This window comes from Pan troglodytes, chromosome 21 (assembly GCF_028858775.2).
Source record: "Pan troglodytes isolate AG18354 chromosome 21, NHGRI_mPanTro3-v2.0_pri, whole genome shotgun sequence".
NCBI lineage: Eukaryota > Metazoa > Chordata > Mammalia > Primates > Hominidae > Pan > Pan troglodytes.
In genome coordinates, this window is record NC_072419.2 from 51,822,666 (window position 1) to 51,843,899 (window position 21,234).

Consider the following 21,234-nt stretch of genomic DNA (forward strand, 5'->3'; position numbering starts at 1 on the left):
TTACAATAGTGCCTGTACTCTCTGGTCATGGAAATTATGACCCCAAACATAGTGATCTTGATTTTGGGCCTCACTCAATCCCTTATAACAGCATATCTTGGATCCTCAATTTCCTCATCTGGAAAATGGGAATAATACAATTAACCTGGAAGCTTTGTTGTCATTGTGAGGATTAAGATGAGATAGCGTGAAGATTTAATGAAGTGGTACGGAGTGGTAGGAAACGTAGCATTCAGAGTTAGACCTGAGTTCACATCCTGAATCCACCACTTATTGGCTGTGTGGCCTGGGTTCAGTCACTTCACTTCACTGAGCCTCAATTTGTCATAAAGGAAACAATAATAACACCTACCTCACAGACATGAGAATTACTTGAACTATTTTTGTAAGGCATGACAAGTGGCTTGTAAATCAGTGTTTATTGTATTTTAGCCAGTTAATAAATAATGAATGGCAATAGTGAATGCCAACAAATGTTCCTATTACCATTTTAGCTTTTGAGTTCCCTAGTTAGAGACTGTGTAAATCATTCCTTTAGTTCCCCTAAAAGATTAGCCAAAAGGCCCTCTGGTGCTTTAAATTTTTATTATCAAGTCACTCTATGGGTTTGAAATTTTACCCTCTAACCTGAAAACATCTATTAACCCAGTCTTGAGAATCAGTTAATCAGATTAGCCTGCAGTCAGTTAGAAGAAAGCAGATCTCGTGGGATGGAGGCAGGGGAGAAACACAGATTAATAGAATTGCCAAACATAATAGAGGATGTCCATTTATAATTTTAGCATAAGTATATCCCATGCAATATAAGGAACATAGTTCTACTAAAAAAGTATTTGATGTTTATCTGACATTCAAATTTAATAGGTCATCCTCTATTTTTATTTTCTAAATCTGGCAACTTTGACACAGAATGAATCCATTTTGGTTGGACTGGGGTTTGTTTGGGCAAGAGACTACAAAACACAGGTCTTATAGGTAACAAATGAGCATAATTGCAAGAGTTGCTCAGTGGGGGCTCTGAAGAACTAGGACAGACCTGGAATACACGGACACAAATGTGCTATATAAATAACACACTAGGTTCTGGGCACGGTGGCTCATGTTTGTAATCTCAGCACTTTGAGAGGCCAAGACAGGAGGATCACTTGAGCCCAGGAGTTCAAGACCCACCTGGGCATGGGCTGGGCGCGGTGGCTCACGCCTGTAATCCCAGCACTTTGGGAGGCCCAGGTGGGCGGATTATGAGGTCAGGAGATTGAGACCATCCTGGCTAACAGGGTGAAATCCTGTCTATACTAAACAAAATACAAAAAGTTAACGTGGCGTGGTGGCGGGCGCCTGTAGTCCCAGCTATTCCTGAGGCTGAGGCAGGAGAATGGCGTGAACCCGGGAGGCAGAGCTTTCGGTGAGCCGAGATCGCCGCCACTGCACTCCAGCCTGGACGGTAGAGAGAGACTCTGTCTCAAAAAAAAAAAAAAAAAAAAACTTAGCCCAGCATGGCAGCGCACACCTGTGGTTCTAGCTACTTAGGAGGCTGAGCTGGGAGAATCACTTGAGCCCAGGAGGTCAGTGTTGCAATGAGCCATGATCATGCCCCTGCACTTCAGCCTGGGTGACAGAGTGAGACCCTGTGGAGGAAGGGAAAGGAAAGGAAAGGAGAGAAGAGGAGAGGAGAAGAGAAGAGGGGAGAGGGAGAAAAAAGAAGAAAGAGAGAGAGAAAGAAAGGAAAGAAAGAAAGAAGGAAGGAAAGAAAGAAAAAGAAAGAAAGAGAGACAAAGAAGGAAGGAAGGAAAAGGAAAGGAAAGGAAGAAAGAAAAAGAAAGAAAGAAAAAAAAGAAAGGAAGGAAGGAAGAAGAGAGAGTGAGGGAGGGAAAGGAAGAAAGAGAAAGAGGGAGGGAACGAAGGAAAGAAGGAAGGAGAGAAGGAAGGAAGGAAGGGAAAAAGGGAGGGAGGGAAGGAAGGAAGGACACACACCAGGAATGAAGAGATTTTGATTGAAATCCACGCTTCACCATCAAATCACTGTGTCAACTTGGGCTAGTTTTACCTCCGTCTACCCATTTGAAATTTTACCTCCGTCTACCCTTTTGAAAAATGAGTGGATTTGACTAGATTAGGCTTGTTCAGGCTGGGGTACCCATATCCCTCAGGATACAGGTAGATTTTCCAGGAGGTACACAGGTACAGAGGGATCTGAGGACATTACTGATTATTAAACTACATATTTACTTTTTCCTGAAGTTGATTTACTTGAGAATGAGCCACCCTGAAGTTCTCCTTTTCTTCCTCTCTTTGATTAAGTCCTTCCTCTTTAAATTTTTTTTTAAAAAAGCATACTTCTTACCTATCTCTCACATGTCTTCAAAGTGTAAAAACTTCTGAATTCCAAACAAAGGAACAATTCAAAAATGCATTTTCCTGAGGATGCTTTCCATGGAAGCAAAGGAAAGAAAGTGTGAGTAAGAAATACCAAGGGGTCAGCACCGGTTTCATTCAGGTGGCAAACTCACACTAAGCCACTGTGCCTTTTGCTGTCTACCCTAGAAATAGGATTCAGGAGTGTGATACTTGCCACGGGGATGTAGATTAAGACATTGATTTGAATTGAAAAATGAAGACATTCTTTTGTGGGAGAAATGAGTTTGACTGATTTGGCTGATGGAGGACTGACTTTGCCAATTAGTTAAATCTGTGCCATCAAGTTTTTTAAAAAAAATATTTAAAGTATGCAGTAAGATAAAAGCATTTTATGAAAGTAATCACAAAATTTTTAAAAAATATATTTTTTATAAAATGCTTTCAAACTTTCCTATATTTTGAAACCATAGTATTCAAACTTTCCAGCACTTACAGAGCATTTCAGATTAGATAAGGTGACTAAATGAAAGAATAACATGTATAATTAATCACATTATTAATCATTTGGTAGATGCTGGTAAAGCCTTTTTAGTTAACTTTCTGGAAATTAAGAAAATCACTTGTGATTTGTGATTAGTATTCTACCTGCTAAAAAACAAATCCTTTTGCAAGATACCAGGTGTCCAATTCTATGCCTTTATAAAAATTGAAGGAGCGTTTAATCAAGCTATTGATTAATAATTAAGTTAGATCATTAAAATAATTTTTAAATGCTTAATATTATTTTAATATAATCTCTTGAGATCAATAACATATTGCTAGCCAGGTGCAGTGGCTCATGCCTGTAATCCCAGCATTTTGGAAGGCTGAGTCGGGTGGATCACTTGAGGTCAGGAGTTCAAGACCAGCCTACCCAACATGGTTAAACCCTGTCTCTACTAAAAAATACAAAAATTAGTCGGGCATGGTGGTGCATGACTGTAATCCCAGCTACTCGGGAGGCTGAGGCAGGAGAACTGCTTGAACCTGGGAGGCTGAGGTTGCAGTGAGCCGGGATTGCACCACTGCACTCCAGCCTGGGCAACAGAGCGAGACTCTGTCTCAAAAACAAAAAACAAAAAATAATAAAATAAAATAAATAACATTGCAAAATGTTCTGCAGTAGAAGTGCATTCCTAAATAAGTAAACCCAAGGCAATAGTTGACAAAAAGGCAAATAAATAAGTAACTTTAGTTTAAAATACAGTCACCCTTTGGTATCTTTGGGGGATTGGTTCCAGGAACCCTCATGGATACCAAAATCCTTAGATGCTCATGTCGCTTATATAAAATGGCATAGTATTTGCATATAACCAACATTCATTCTTCCAAATACTTTAAAATCACCTCTAGATTGGTAGGTATTTAATACTTACCATTATAAATGCTATGCAAGTAGTTGTTATACTGTATTGGTTTTTATTTGTATTATTTTTATTGTTGTGTTATTTTTTATTGTTTTTTTTCTAAATATTTTCTATCTACAGTTGATTGGACCTGCAGATGCAGAACCTGTGGATATGGAGGGCCAACTGTAAATGCCAAAGAAAATCAACTTTACAAAATAGCGTTATCAATGTTAACTATTTTCAAATACAAGTAGGGACTGAACATATATGCATCGAATCATGTTCTCATTCACTGACATAAGTGTAAGTGTGCCTCCAAACAAGTTACTATGAGAGTAAATACATAAATATATTCAAAATACACACACACAAATTATAAGCCACAGATCACCCACCATTTTCCAAGACCAAAATTTTCACATAAATATAAGGGCAAATACAGCCAAATACCAGTGTAAATTAACACGCTTACATACACAGATATGTGAAAATACCAGAATTCAAAGTGACATGCAGACATGTAACACAGGTGTTTATGCATAAACACACAGCTCGGTCAGAAACAGCCCATACAGAAACAGTGGTCTACTGAAACACAGAATACTGCTGTGACTTTCTCACTAGCGATGAAAACTCAACAGTTCACAATAAAACTGACTTTTAAAATGCTCACGCTTTAAATAATAGAGACAAAGGAACCAGACTTCTAAAGCCACTCTCCACTGCCACTGAATTTCTTATAAGTTGATAATGTGAAGGCAATTTCACAAACGTAAAAGCACAGGGAGGTTGGTGACTCCCATCTGGAATAAAGATTTGTTAAATGAAATCACTGAAATTGAACAGAGAAACATTCTGTAAAGTTAGCTAAATCACTTTTACCTTTTTTCTTGTTAGAGACAGAACCTCACTCTGTCACTCAGGCTGCAGTGCAGCCGGGCCATCCTAGCTCACTGCAGCCTCAAACTTCTGGACTCAAGCCATCCTCCTGCTTCAGCCTCCTGAGTAGCTGGGATTACAGGCATGCACCACCATGCATGACTCAAGTTCTTTTTACTGTGAAGGCCCTGCTAGAGACTTGCTACTGCTCTAGTTCACATCTTGTAGAGGCAAAACTTAAAAAGCTGTTGCTGTGCACAGGTGCTGTGGGAGAACCCAAGAAAAGTGGTCTGAACTGAAAATCTCCATTTCCACTACCCCAATTTCCAACTGGTATACTGTCCACAGAAAATTTGGAGTTGTTCCCTAATGGGAAGCCAAAAACATCAGAGTACAATCATGGATGGCTCAAGGGTATCTTTCTGGTGTGGAATAGTGATGTTTCATAGCCTAAGCCTGTCATAGAGGCCTTGGAGCTTTCAATACTGATGATTGTGCTTCATAAGTGTCTCGGAGATGTCACTGTTATTTTTTTCTTGTATTCTTCTAGCACTCTCCTCATGGAGGTTATCTCCCTTTTCATAGAGGTCAATTCAACATCCTGGCTCTGTATTTGCTGAGTATATGTCTTCTCCATCTGTTTCATATGGCCTTCAGCTTTCGTGAAATTGTATTCTTGATAGAGACACACCTGATGTAATGTCCAGAAGGCCAGTACTTGGGAGCTAATGCCCAACACTATCTCCAGTCACAATCCAGCCAATACCATAGCTTTATATTCCTGAATTCAGTGCGGACAATATCTAGCCTTCCAGCAAGTGTACTGTTGCAGGCAGGACAGATAGCAGGTGAACCACAAAAGTCACCACTGCCATGCTGATCACAGAAGATGTGAGAGCAGATGGTGACCCATGCATAACCAGAGAGTTCAATGTGACACTCTCAATAATTACAAAACAACATGTCTTCACACAAAGACATAATAGGATAGTGAGGTCTCCAGATGCTGAAAATAGTCCATGAAAGAAATATGCAGTCATCATCCATTGTATATCTAGAATTTACAGCACTGAAGAGGTCCAGACTGAAACAGTAAGACTCAGATCTGGTTTTGGCCTTGAAATTTTACTTCTCTGGTATCAGATGAATCCAGCTTCTATGTAGGTATCAAGTTGAACTACAGGATCTATCAGCTACTTAGCATCATCTCTTTATAGTCCCATCAGCCTTTAACTCTTCCTTTATTGAGAATTTCCAAATCCAATCCCGCTTGATTTTCAGGGGGTCTGCAGATGACCTTTCACAGGGCCACTTCTGGCCTGGCACACAGGGTGCTAAAGACCCAGTTCTTCCCTCTTCAGTGGATTTCATCTTCAACCTGCCCTCCTTCTCCCTTTAGGAGAGGGAGGGTTAAAATAATTTTTGATTATGAGTATCATGTGATATTTGGCAACTTACTAGAAGTTCAAAGAACCAAATGTCATACTTAAAACTTTTTGTCCCTGTACACTTACATATTAAAAGATGAATTCCTATAGATTTGTATTTATCAATAAAATTGTGTTTCTCAATTTTTACAATGTGTTTATTTACATGTTCATTATTATTATATCATTGAAATAACAAATGGATTTTAAAAATTAATCCATAAGAAAAAATTTGATTCCTGGAGTCTCATGGTCACAGTAAATAATTTAAATTTTAATTTATGCATATGTTTTTAATTGCATAGCAGTAGGAAAATAGCATGAATGGCATTGCCTAGGTTGTCTTTCAGGATTTTTATAGTTTTGGGTTTAAAATTTAAGTCTTTAATCCATCTTGAGTTAATTTTTGTAAATTGTGCAAGGAAGGGGTCCAGTTTCAGTCTTCTGCATATGGATAGCCAGTTATCCCAGCACCATTTATTGAATAGGGAGTCCTTTCCCCTTCACAATAGCAAAGACATAGAATTGACCTAAATGTCCATCAATGGTAGACTGGATAAAGAAAATGTGATACATATACACAGTGGAATACTATGCAGCCGTGAAAAAGAATGAGATCATGTCCTTTGCAGAAACATGGTGGAGCTGGAAGCCATCATCCTTAGCAAACTAATGCAGGAACAGAAAACCAAATACCACATGTTCTTACTTATAAGGGGGAGCTAAATGATGAGAACACATGGAGACATAGAAGGGAACAACAGACATTGGGGCCTATGGGAGGGTGGAGGGTAGGAGGAAGGAGAGGATCAGGAAAAATAACTAATGAGTACTAGGCTTAATACATGGGTGTCAAAACAATCTGTACAACAAACCCCCATGGCACAAGTTTACCTATATAACAAGTTTGCACATGTACCCATGAACTTAAAAGTTAAATTAAAAAAAGAAAATGGCATGAGTAAAAGACTTTTGAGCATAAGATTATATTCCATTATACTGAAAGTCTGTGGGGTAAGAGGAATGAAAATATGAGTTCAATGAAAAAAATTAATGTTTTAAAATTTCTAACTGTTAAAGAATTGCTTTCCATATATTTTAAATAGATGCTTGTGGATATCAAATTAGTATGATATTTCTACCCCAGTGATTATATATATTGTAAAAAGTTATGTAGCAGTTTAAAAAATTAATATTTACATGTTCACATAATGCATTGAGATTCATTTATGTTGTGTGTTGTTTGTTCTTTTTTAGTGCTGAATTTTGTCCATTCTATGGCTATACAACAGGTTCATCCTTTCTCTAGTTCATGGAAATTTGGGTTATTTCCAGTTTGGGGCAATTATGAATAAAGCCCATACAAACATTTGTATAGAGGTATTTTTATGAACCTAAGTTTTCATTTCTCTTAAATAAATACCAGAAAGTGGTATTGCCGGGTTATGTGACCAGCGTATGTTTGTAAGAAACTGCCAAACTCTTTTCCAAAGTCACAGTACCATTTTGCATTTTCATTAGTAATGCATGCACTACTCTCCTAAGAGTTTCACTTGCTCCACACACCTGTTAGCGTTTGGTGTTGTAAATGCTTTTATTTTAGTTGTTCTAATAGATGTGCAGTGGTAAGACTGCATGCTATTTGGAGAAATGAAAGTAATTAGCCTACATTTGTGGAACTCTTAAGAATCTAAGCCACTTCAAATGTTGGTGGGAAGATTTTTCATATTTTCCAACTTCTCCTAGGACAGCTTTCAAACCCAGTTGGTTCCTTGGTTTCTGAGCCTGCTTGTGTAGGAGTTTCTCCAGAGCCCCATCATTGAACCTACTTTTTAAAAAAGTCTTCATAATTTCCATACTTTATTGTCCTTAAATCGTTAATTTTAAGTTTAATATTATTCCTTTTTTATTTTCCATGTCTGATTCTCTACCCACAATCTTTTTGTTTTCATTAGATTTTATTTGCCTTTCTTTTTCCAACTTGAAATGGATCATTGGTCAATTTCATTCATTTCTCATTTCCTATAATTTACTTTCATTTTTATTTTTAATTTGAGACATACCTCTTTCATCACTGCTTTCATTGCACTTTAAGACATTTATTTTAATTGACTAATAATAATTATTTATATTTATGTGCTACAATTTAATGTTTTGATGTATGTACACATTGCGGAATGGTTATATCAGGGTAATTAACACATCCGTCACCTCAGATACTTATCATTTTTTAAATTAGAACATTTCTGTAGCAATTCTGAAATGTACAATACATTGTTAACTACGGTCACCATGCTATGCAATAGATCTCAGAGACTTCTTTCCTTTGTCTAACTGAAACTTTATCCCCTTAACCAACATCTTCCCTTTCCCCATACACTCCATCCTGACCCCTGGCAACGGCCTCTGATAACCACCATCTACTCTCTACTTCTACAAGTTCAACTTTTTAGATTCCACATGTAAGTGAGACATGCAATATTTGTCTTTCTCTGCCTGGCTTGTTTCACTTAGCATAATGTTCTTCATCTTCCTCCATGTTGTTGCAAATGACAGAATTTCCTTCTTTTTAAAGGCTGAATAGTAGTTCATTGTGTATATATACCACTTTTTTACCCATTTATCCATTGCTGAACGCTTAGGTTGATTCCATATCTTGGCTATTGTGAGTAATGCTGCAATGAACATAGCAGTGCCAATATCTCTTCAACATACTGATTTCATTTCTTTTGGATATATACCCAAATATGGGATTGCTGGATTATGCAGTAATTCTACTTTTAGTATTTTTGAGGAAGCTCCACACTATTCTTCATAATGGCTGTACTAATTTATACTCCCACCAACAGTGTTCAAGAATTCCCTTTTCAGCCAGGTGCGGTGGCTCACACCTGTAATCCCAGCACTTTGGGAGGCCGAGGCGGGCGGATCTCATCAGGAGATTGAGACCATCCTGGCTAACGCAGTGAAACCCCGTCTCTACTAAAAATACAAAAAATTAGCCGGGCGTGGTGGCAGGTGCCTGTAGTCCCAGCTACTCGGGAGGCTGAGGCAGGAGAATGGCGTGAACCCAGGAGGTGGAGCTTGCAGTGAGCCGAGATCGTGTCACTGCACTCCAGCCTGGGCGACAGAGTGAGACTCCATCTCAAAAAAAAAAAAAAAAAAAAAAGAATTCCCTTTTCTCCACATGCTCATCAACACTTGTTATGTTTAATCTTTTTGATAACAGACATTCTAACAAGCATGAGGTGATACCTCATTGTGATTTTAATTTGCATTTCCCTGTTGATTAATGATGTTGAGCATTTTCTCATAAACCTATTGGCTATTTGAATGCCTTATTTATTTATTTATTTACTAACTTACTTATTTATTTATTTTCAAGACAGTCATGCTCTGTCACCCAGGCTGGAGTGCAGTGGTGTGATCTTGGCACACTGCAACCTTCGCCTCCCAAGTTCAAGCAATTCTCGTGCCTCAGCCTCCCGAGTAGCTGGAACTACAGGTATGTGCCATCATGCCCAGCTAATTTTTGTGGTTTTAGTAGAGACAGGGTTTCACCATGTTGGCCAGGCTGGTCTTGAACTCCTGGCCTCAAGTGATCTTCCTGCCTTGGCCTCCCAAAGTGTTGGGATTACAGGCGTGAGCCACCGCGCCCAGCCTTTGTATGCCTTCTTTTAAGAAATGTCTATTCAAGTCCTTTGCCCATTTTTAAATTGAGTTGTTTTCTTACTATCAAGTAAATGGAGTGCCGTATATATTTTGAATATTAACCCCTCATCATAGTATGGTTTGCAAATATTTTCTCTCACTCTATGAGTTGTCTCTTGACTCTGTTGATTATTTTCTTTGCTGTGCAAACGCTTTGTAATTTAATGTAATCTCACTTGTCTAGTTTTACTTCTGTTTCTTGTGATTTTAGGGTCATATCCAAGAAATCATTGCCCACACCCATGTAATGGAGCTTTCCCCCTATGTTTTCTTCTCAGAGTTTTATAGTTTCAGCCATTGCAGTTAGATCTTTTGTCCATTTTGAGTTGATTTTTTTAAATATATGCATATTTTGTATTTCAATAGCTTTTGGGGCACAAATGGTTTTTGGTTACATGAATAGATTGTATAGTGGTGAAGTCTGAGATTTTAGTGCACCAGTCCCCAAGTAGTGTACATTGTACCCAATATGTAGTTTGTTTTATCCCTCTCTGCCCTCCTACACTCCGCCCTTCTGAGTCTCCAAAGTCCATCATACCACCTGTATACCTTTGCATACCCATAGGTTAACTCAACTTATAAGCGAAAACATATGGTATTTGGTTTTCCATTCCTGAGTTTCTTAACTTAGAATAATGGCCTCCAGCTCCATCCAAGTTGCGCAAAAGACATTATTTCATTATTTTTTATGGCTGAGTGGTGTATATATACCATGTTTTCTTTATCCATTGAGTTGATTTTTTTGCATGGTGTGCAATAAGGGTTCAATTTTATTTTTCTACATGTGGATTTCCAGTTTTCCCAAGACCATTTATCAGAGACAGTCTCCATTGTGTGTTCTTGGCATCTTTATCAAAAATCAGTTAACCATAAATGTATAGATTTATTTCTGGGCTTTCTATTCTGTTCCATTGGTCAATGTATCTGTTTCTATGACAGTACCATGCTGTTTTGATTGCTACAGCTTTGTAGTATATTTAAAATCAGGTAGTGTGATGCCTCCAGCTGTGTTCTTTTTGCTCAAGATTGCTTGAGATTCTTGGGGTCTTTTGTGACTCCATACAAATTTTAGGATTTTTTAAATTTCTATAAGAAATGCATTTGGAATTTTGGTAGGGATTCTGAAGTTATACACTAACAAGTGGAATAACCTGGAAGAAATTGAGAAATTCCTAGAAGCATATAATCTACCAAAACTGAATCATGAAGAAACAGAAAAACTAAATAGATCAACAAGTAAGGAGATTTAATTGGTAATTAAAAGTCTCTTATCGAAGAAAAATCTAGGATCTGATGGCTTCATGACTTCATTCTACCAAACATTTAAAGAACTAATGCTAATCCTCCTCAAATGCTTCCAAAAAATTGAAGTGGAGGGAATTCTTTCAAACTCATTTTATGAGGCCAGCATTATTCTAATACCAAAGCCATGCAAAGACACTACAAGAAAAGAAAATTACAGGCCAATATCCATGATGTACACAGAGGCAAAAATTCTCAAAAAAAAAAAAGATCAGCAAATTGTATTCAACAGTACATTAAAAGGATCATTCACAGCCAAGCATGGTGGGTCACACCTGTAATCCCAGCAATTTGGGAGGCCAAGGAGGGCAGATCACTTGAGGCTAGGCGTTCGAGACCAGCCTGGCCAACAGGGCAAAACCCTGTCTCTACTAAAAATACAAAAAAAATTAGCCAGGCATGGTGACACATCCCCATAATCCCAGCTACTTGAGAGGCTGAGGCACAAGAATTACTTGAACCTGGGTGGCAGAGGTTGCAGTGAACCAAGATCGTGCCACTGCACTCTAGCCTGAGTGACAAAGCGAGACTCTGTCTCAAAATAAAAGAAAAAAATAGTATCATTCACCATGATCAAGTGGGATTTATCCCTTGGATGCAAGGATGGTTCAACATATTCAAAGCAATCAATGTGGTGCACCATCTTAACAGAATTAGTGATATAAATAATATGATCATCTCAGTAGATGCAGAAAATGCATTTGACAAAATTCAACATTTTTATGATAAAAAATCTCAACAAATTAGGTATAGAAGGAATGTACATCAACACAATAAAGGCCAGATATGACAAGCCCACAGCTCTTATACCCAACAGTGAAAAGTTGAGTTTTTTCTCTGAGATCAGGAACAAGACAAGAATGCCAATTTCTACCACTTTTAATCGACATAGTACTGAAAGTCCTGGCCAGAGCAATTAGCAAGAAAAATAAATAAAATTCATCCAAATAGGAAAGAAAGCGACGAAATTGCCTCTGTTTACTTATGACATGATCCTATATATAGAAAACCCTAAAGACTCCACACCAAAAAAACTGTTAGAACTGATAAAGCAATTTATTAAACTTTCAGGATACAAAATCAACATACAAAAATCAGTGGCATTTCTATACACTAACAACAAACTACCTGAAAAACAAATTAAAACAATACCATTTACAATAGCATAAAAAATACTTAGGAGTAAATTTAACAAAGGATATGAAAGATCTGTATGCTGAAAACTACAAAATATTAGTGAAAGAAATTGGAGAAGACATAAATAAATGAAAAGATATTTCATGTTCATATTTCATATGGATTAGAAGAATTAATATTGTTAAAATGCCCATACCACCCGGAACCTACCTTTTTGTCCAGCTTCCCCAAATAGGAGAGGTTGCACTTTGCAGAAAACTGAGCAGCATTTTGCAATTGAAAGGTCTACAGATGGCCAGGAGCTGGGGGAACAGTGTGAATTCCCAGGTTACAATATTTAGGAACTACAGGTAAGGGCCCACTATGACTCTATTACATCTCACTACCCTCTAGTTCTCCCCAGTTAGGTGCTTGCCCAGCCCCAGGCCCTGTTTCCATGGCTGAGAGCTCCTAGCTCACACCCCTCCTCATCCCCATAGCATAGCATGTTCTGTTGCAAGGCTACTCAACCAGATATGTGCCTCTAGCCTCAGTTACTAGGAAGCAGACCTTGAGGAGGACAACTAGCTCCATAAGTCACTTTAATACACCTTGCCCTAAGTTCAGGCTGAGTAAGTAAGTAAATTAGTAAGCCTTGTCCAAAGATATTTTCTTCTAAATGCTGCCTAGTCAGATATCTACATTCTGATACCGGGGAAGGATTGTCTCTAAATATTGAGTACAGAACACTCCGTATATATCTCCATATTGTGCTGCTAAAATATTTTAAATCTTTTACATTTTTTGTCCTTTTGATCTGTCAATGATTGAGAAAGGTGTGTCAAGGGCCCTCAATACAGCCATAGATTTCTCAATTTATGCCTATAATGATGTCAATGTTTGCTTTAATATATCCTGATTTGATTGGTTTAGGTAAATACAAATGTATTCCTGGTGAACTGAGTCTTTTACCATTATCTAGCAAGCCATCCTTTATCCTTAAAGATAAAACTTCGAAACAAAAAGACAGCAGTAACCTCTGCAGACTTAAATGTCCCTGTCTGACAGCTTTGAAGAGAGCAGTGGTTCTCCCAGCACGCAGCTGGAGATCTGAGAACGGGCAGACTGCCTCCTCAAGTGGGTCCCTGACCCCTGACCCCCGAGCAGCCTAACTGGGAGGCACCCCCCAGCAGGGGCACACTGACACCTCACACGGCAGGGTATTCCAACAGACCTGCAGCTGAGGGTCCTGTCTGTTAGAAGGAAAACTAACAAACAGAAAGGACATCCACACCGAAAACCCATCTGTACATCACCATCATCAAAGACCAAAAGTAGATAAAACCACAAAGATGGGGAAAAAACAGAACAGAAAAACAGGAAACTCTAAAATGCAGAGCGCCTCTCCTCCTCCAAAGGAACGCAGTTCCTCACCAGCAACGGAACAAAGCTGGATGGAGAATGATTTTGACGAGCTGAGAGAAGAAGGCTTCAGACGATCAAATTACTCTGAGCTACGGGAGGACATTCAAACCGAAGGCAAAGAAGTTGAAAACTTTGAAAAAAATTTAGAAGAATGTATAACTAGAATAACCAATACAGAGAAGTGCTTAAAGGAGCTGATGGAGCTGAAAACCAAGTCTCGAGAACTACGTGAAGAATGCAGAAGCCTCAGGAGCCGATGCGATCAACTGGAAGAAAGGGTATCAGCAATGGAAGATGAAATGAATGAAACTAAGCGAGAAGGGAAGTCTAGAGAAAAAAGAATAAAAAGAAATGAGCAAAGCCTCCAAGAAATATGGGACTATGTGAAAAGACCAAATCTACGTCTGATTGGTGTACCTGAAAGTGATGCGGAGAATGAAACCAAGTTGGAAAACACTCTGCAGGATATTATCCAGGAGAACTTCCCCAATCTAGCAAGGCAGGCCAACGTTCAGATTCAGGAAATACAGAGAACGCCACAAAGATACTCCTCGAGAAGAGCAACTCCAAGACACATAATTGTCAGATTCACCAAAGTTGAAATGAAGGAAAAAATGTTAAGGGCAGCCAGACAGAAAGGTCGGGTTACCCTCAAAGGGAAGCCCATCAGACTAACAGCAGATCTCTCGGCAGAAACCCTACAAGCCAGAAGAGAGTGGGGGCCAATATTCAACATTCTTAAAGGAAAGAATTTTCAACCCAGAATTTCATATCCAGCCAAACTAAGCTTCATAAGTGAAGGAGAAATAAAATACTTTACAGACAAGCAAATGCTGACCGATTTTGTCACCACCAGGCCTGCCCTAAAAGAGCTCCTGAAGGAAGCGCTAAACATGGAAAGGAACAACCGGTACCAGCCACTGCAAAAAAATGCCAAAATGTAAAGACCATCAAGACTAGGAAGAAACTGCATCAACTAACGAGCAAAATCACCAGCTAACATCTTAATGACAGGATCAAATTCACACATAACAATATTAACTTTAAATGTAAATGGACTAAATTCTCCAATTAAAAGACACAGACTGGCAAGTTGGATAAAGAGTCAAGACCCATCAGTGTGCTGTATTCAGGAAACGCATCTCACGTGCAGAGACACACATAGGCTCAAAATAAAAGGATGGAGGAAGATCTACCAAGCAAATGGAAAACAAAAAAAGGCAGGGGTTGCAATCCTAGTCTCTGATAAAACAGACTTTAAACCAACAAAGATCAAAAGAGACAAAGAAGGCCATTACATAATGGTAAAGGGATCAATTCAACAAGAGGAGCTAACTATCCTAAATATTTATGCACCCAATACAGGAGCACCCAGATTCATAAAGCAAGTCCTGAGTGACCTACAAAGAGACTTAGACTCCCACACATTAATAATGGGAGACTTTAACACCCCACTGTCAACATTAGACAGATCAACGAGACAGAAAGTCAACAAGGATACCCAGGAATTGAACTCAGCTCTGCACCAAGCGGACCTAATAGACATCTACAGAACTCTCCACCCCAAATCAACAGAATATACATTTTTTTCAGCACCACACCACACCTATTCCAAAATTGACCACATAGTTGGAAGTAAAGCTCTCCTCAGCAAATGTAAAAGAACAGAAATTATAACAAACTATCTCTCAGACCACAGTGCAATCAAACTAGAACTCAGGATTAAGAATCTCACTCAAAGCCGCTCAACTACATGGAAACTGAACAACCTGCTCCTGAATGACTGCTGGGTACATAACGAAATGAAGGCAGAAATAAAGATGTTCTTTGAAACCAACGAGAACAAAGACACAACATACCAGAATCTCTGGGACGCATTCAAAGCAGTGTGCAGAGGGAAATTTATAGCACTAAATGCCCACAAGAGAAAGCAGGAAAGATCCAAAATTGACACCCTAACATCACAATTAAAAGAACTAGAAAAGCAAGAGCAAACACATTCAAAAGCTAGCAGAAAGCAAGAAATAACTAAAATCAGAGCAGAACTGAAGGAAATAGAGACACAAAAAACCCTTCAAAAAATTAATGAATCCAGGAGCTGGTTTTTTGAAAGGATCAACAAAATTGATAGACCGCTAGCAAGACTAATAAAGAAAAAAAGAGAGAAGAATCAAATAGACGCAATAAAAAATGATAAAGGGGGTATCACCACCGATCCCACAGAAATACAAACTACCATCAGAGAATACTACAAACACCTCTACGCAAATAAACTAGAAAATCTAGAAGAAATGGATACATTCCTCGACGCATACACTCTCCCAAGACTAAACCAGGAAGAAGTTGAATCTCTGAATAGACCAATAACAGGAGCTGAAATTGTGGCAATAATCAATAGTTTACCAACCAAAAAGAGTCCAGGACCAGATGGATTCACAGCCGAATTCTACCAGAGGTACAAGGAGGAACTGGTACCATTCCTTCTGAAACTATTCCAATCAATAGAAAAAGAGGGAATCCTCCCTAACTCATTTTATGAGGCCAGCATCATTCTGATACCAAAGCCTGGCAGAGACACAACCAAAAAAGAGAATTTTAGACCAATATCCTTGATGAACATTGATGCAAAAATCCTCAATAAAATACTGGCAAACCGAATCCAGCAGCACATCAAAAAGCTTATCCACCATGATCAAGTGGGCTTCATCCCTGGGATGCAAGGCTGGTTCAACATACGCAAATCAATAAATGTAATCCAGCATATAAACAGAGCCAAAGACAAAAACCACATGATTATCTCAATAGATGCAGAAAAAGCCTTTGACAAAATTCAACAACCCTTCATGCTAAAAACTCTCAATAAATTAGGTATTGATGGGACATATTTCAAAATAATAAGAGCTATCTATGACAAACCCACAGCCAATATCATACTGAATGGGCAAAAACTGGAAGCATTCCCTTTGAAAACTGGCACAAGACAGGGATGCCCTCTCTCACCACTCCTATTCAACATAGTGTTGGAAGTTCTGGCCAGGGCAATCAGGCAGGAGAAGGAAATAAAGGGTATTCAATTAGGAAAAGAGGAAGTCAAATTGTCCCTGTTTGCAGACGACATGATTGTTTATCTAGAAAACCCCATTGTCTCAGCCCAAAATCTCCTTAAGCTGATAAGCAACTTCAGCAAAGTCTCAGTATACAAAATCAATGTACAAAAATCACAAGCATTCTTATACACCAACAACAGACAAACAGAGAGCCAAATCATGAGTGAACTCCCATTCACAATTGCTTCAAAGAGAATAAAATACCTAGGAATCCAACTTACAAGGGATGTGAAGCACCTCTTCAAGGAGAACTACAAACCACTGCTCAAGGAAATAAAAGAGGATACAAACAAATGGAAGAACATTCCTTGCTCATGGGTAGGAAGAATCAATATCGTGAAAATGGCCATACGGCCCAAGGTAATTTACAGATTCAATGCCATCCCCATCAAGCTACCAATGACTTTCTTCACAGAATTGGAAAAAACTACTTTAAAGTTCATATGGAACCAAAAAAGAGCCCGCATCGCCAAGTCAATCCTAAGCCAAAAGAACAAAGCTGGAGGCATCACACTACCTGACTTCAAACTATACTACAAGGCTACAGTAACCAAAACAGCATGGTACTGGTACCAAAACAGAAATATAGATCAATGGAACAGAACAGAGCCCTCAGAAATAACGCCGCTTACCTACAACTATCTGATCTTTGACAAACCTGAGAAAAACAAGCAATGGGGAAAGGATTCCCTATTTAATAAATGGTGCTGGGAAAACTGGCTAGCCATATGTAGAAAGCTGAAACTGGATCCCTTCCTTACACCTTATACAAAAATCAATTCAAGATGGATTAAAGATTTAAATGTTAGACCTAAAACCATAAAAACCCTAGAAGAAAACCTAGGCATTACCATTCAGGACATAGGCGTGGGCAAGGACTTCATGTCGAAAACACCAAAAGCAATGGCAACAAAAGCCAAAATTGACAAATGGGATCTAATTAAACTAAAGAGTTTCTGCACAGCAAAAGAAACTACCATCAGAGTGAATAGGCAACCTACAACATGGGAGAAAATTTTCGCAACCTACTCATCTGACAAAGGGCTAATATCCAGAATCTACAGTGAACTCAAACAAATTTACAAGAAAAAAACAAACAACCCCATCAAAAAGTGGGCGAAGGACATGAACAGGCACTTCTCAAAAGAAGACATTTATGCAGCCAAAAAACACATGAAAAAATGCTCATCATCACTGGCCATCAGAGAAATGCAAATCAAAACCACTATGAGATATCATCTCACACCAGTTAGAATGGCAATCATTCAAAAGTCAGGAAACAACAGGTGCTGGAGAGGATGTGGAGAAATAGGAACACTTTTACACTGTTGGTGGGACTGTAAACTAGTTCAACCATTGTGGAAGTCAGTGTGGCGATTCCTCAGGGATCTAGAACTAGAAATACCATTTGACCCAGCCATCCCATTACTGGGTATATACCCAAATGACTATAAATCATGCTGCTATAAAGACACATGCACACGTATGTTTATTGCGGCATTATTCACAATAGCAAAGACTTGGAACCAACCCAAATGTCCAACAATGATAGACTGGATTAAGAAAATGTGGCACATATACACCATGGAATACTATGCAGCCATAAAAAATGATGAGTTCATATCCTTTGTAGGGACATGGATGAAATTGGAAACCGTCATTCTCAGTAAACTATCGCAAGAACAAAAAACCAAACACCACATATTCTCACTCATAGGTGGGAATTGAACAATGAGATCACATGGACACAGGAAGGGGAATACCATACTCTGGGGACTGTGGTGGGGAGGGGGGAGGGGGGAGGGATAGCATTGGGAGATATACCTAATGCTAGATGACGAGTTAGTGGGTGCAGCGCACCAGCATGGCACATGTATACATATGTAACTAACCTGCACAATGTGCACATGTACCCTAAAACTTAAAGTATAATAAAAAATAAAAATAAAAAATAAAAAATAAAAAAAAGATAAAACTTCGTCTTAGAGTTTTCTTTTTTTTTTTTCAGACAGTCTCCCACTGTCTTTCTCCCAGGGTGGAGTGCAGTGGCACGATCTTGGCTCACTCCAACCTCCCCCTCCTGGGTTCAAATGATTCTTGTGCCTCGGCCTCCCAAGGAGCTGGGATTATAGGCATGTGCCACCACACCTGTAATTTTTGTAATTTTAGTAGAGACGGGGTCTTTCCATGTTGCCTAGGCTGGTCTTGAACTCCTGGCCTCAAGCAATCTGCCTGCCTCGGCCTCCCAAAGTGTTGGGATTACAGGCGTGAGCCAATGTGCCCAGCCTTAGAGTTTTCTATTGCCTAATATTAATCAAACTATACTTTCTCTTCTTTGTTTGCATTTGCCTAGTCTTTTTTCCATTCTTTTGCGTTCAACCATTCTACTTATGTTTTAAGTTTATCCTTCAAATAGTGTAAATCTACATTGTAAAAATCCAGTCCAGCAATTATTACTTATTAATTGACATTTATGGGCACTAATGACATATTTGGATTCATTTCTACAATTTTATTACAAGTTATCTACTCTCAGTCCTCATTATTCAGATTCTGTACTTGCAAATTTGCCTACTTGCTGAAATTTATTTATTACCCAAAAATCAATACTCATGATGCTTTTGTGGTCATTCAGGGATACGTGCAGAATGGCAACATACACATTCTGCATGAGCCACCGCGCCTGGCCTATATACATGTTTAAAAAATAAAGACAGGGCCAGCACGGTGGCTCACGCCTGTAATCCCAGCACTTTGGGAGGCTGAGGCAGGCAGATCACCTGTGGTCAGGAGTTCAAGACTAGCCTGGCCAACACGGTGAAACCCTGTCTCTATTAAAAATACAAAAATTAGCCTGGCGTGGTGGTGCACACCTGTAGTCCCAGCTACTCAGGAGGCTAAGGCAGGAGGATCCCTTGAACCCAGAAGGTGGAGGTTGCAGAGAGCCGAGATCACACCACTATGCTCCAGCCTGGGGGACAGAGAGAGATTCCCTCTCAAACAAAACAAAAAAAAATAAAAATAAAAATAAATAAATAAAGTATGTAGAGTTTTATTTAATAATTAACCACACAGATTAAAAAATAGAAAGTAGCCAGCTTCCCAGAAGTCTTCTATGTGCACCTTCTAATTACCATCTCTGTCATGTGTCTTCAGACAGAAGCACATATAAAAACACGGTTATGTATTGATCAAATGATGAAAATGTGTGGTCAGAGGCTTGCATTTTCCCTAGGAGCAATGGCTCAGTATTTGCTAATCCGGTGTTCACAGTGACTTTACAGAACATAACTACCCCCAAGTAATTGGAATCAACTGTATTTTTATTACTTTGGTGTACAAAGAACTTTGAGCTCTCCATGGCTTGCCACAACAAAAGACTTCCTAGGCAAATTGTCTACTGCTTTGTTCCAAGTGGGGGCTCTACTCGAGGCTGTGGGACCAAGACAAAAGAAGCAGCCTCTATGTGGATTAGGCCCCTTCTCCTGGCAGAGAGAAAGCACAAAGGAGCTGGCAGAAACTCACGGTGCAAAACTCACTATGCATATGCTACATCTGCTCATACTCCAATAGGCAAAGCACAGCTGACAGCAAACCCAAAGTCAATGAGACAGAAATGTGTCTTCCTTCCACGGGCCGTTCTAAAATTTCAAGGTAATGGGCAGGAGTGTCCTCTTAAAGGAAAGATGGAATGAATAGTTGTGAATAATAATATAACCTATCACTATTACTCCTGTTTTAATTTTTTGAAAATGTTTAGATACATATTATATGCTTGTTTAATTTAAAATATCAAACTTTACCTTGCTCAGGCTCTGCCCCTCCACACTGGGCCACTCAAAGATGCCCAACTTACCCTACTTGGGCTCCAACAGCCATATCAGGTTGCATTTGAGACCAGCCTGGCCAACATGGTGAAACTCCGTCTCTACTAAAAATGCAAAACTTAGCCAGGCGTGGTGGCGCACACCTGTAGTCCCAGCTACTAGGGAGGCTAAGGCAGGAGAATCGCTGGATGCATTGATGCCCTCTTCACCCTGCTTAGGCTCTGATTCCTGACACAAGACAGGTCTGTTCTGTGGAACCCCTCCTCACTATGCTTGGCCCAACTCCCCACAGCCGACCACCCTAACTTCTATGTATCCTCCTCATCTCCTTGGGCTCTGACCCTCCATGTCTGGCTGCCCACCCCCATAGACACCCTCCTCACCCTCCTTCAGTTCGGACAGTCCACATCAGGCCTCTTCCCTATGGAGACAGCTTCCTCACTTTGCTCCAGCTCTAAGGCTCCTCCCTCATCTGCTCCCCTGCCTGGACACTCTGCTCACCCCACTCAGGCTCTCATTCTATGCCAGTCTGCCCCTCTAGCCCCAGGGGGATGCCTTTCTCAACATGGGCAGGCTGGTCTCCATGCTATGCTGCTTCTTGCCTCTTCACTAGGCATTCTCATCTACCCCTGGCTCCAGCACACCAGGCCAGCAGCCCTCCTACAGAGACACCCTCCTTGACCTGTTCCAGCTC

At 39.5% G+C, this 21,234-nt stretch overlaps 1 protein-coding gene and 1 pseudogene across 1 annotated transcript in view; both read right to left on the bottom strand.

Moving 5' to 3' along the window:
- The window catches only part of WFDC8 (WAP four-disulfide core domain 8), a 32,397-nt gene extending 11,411 nt beyond the window's left edge, over nt 1-20,986 (bottom strand). Inside the window, exon 1 of the mRNA XM_003316967.4 lies at nt 20,924-20,986. Coding sequence (XP_003317015.1) covers nt 20,924-20,949 — 26 coding nt within the window. The 5' untranslated portion in view covers nt 20,950-20,986. The remainder of the gene's footprint in view (nt 1-20,923) is intronic.
- On the bottom strand, nt 4,789-5,606 carry LOC104003608 (E3 ubiquitin-protein ligase CCNB1IP1-like; annotated as a pseudogene).
- Nucleotides 20,987-21,234: the final 248 nt, after the last annotated feature.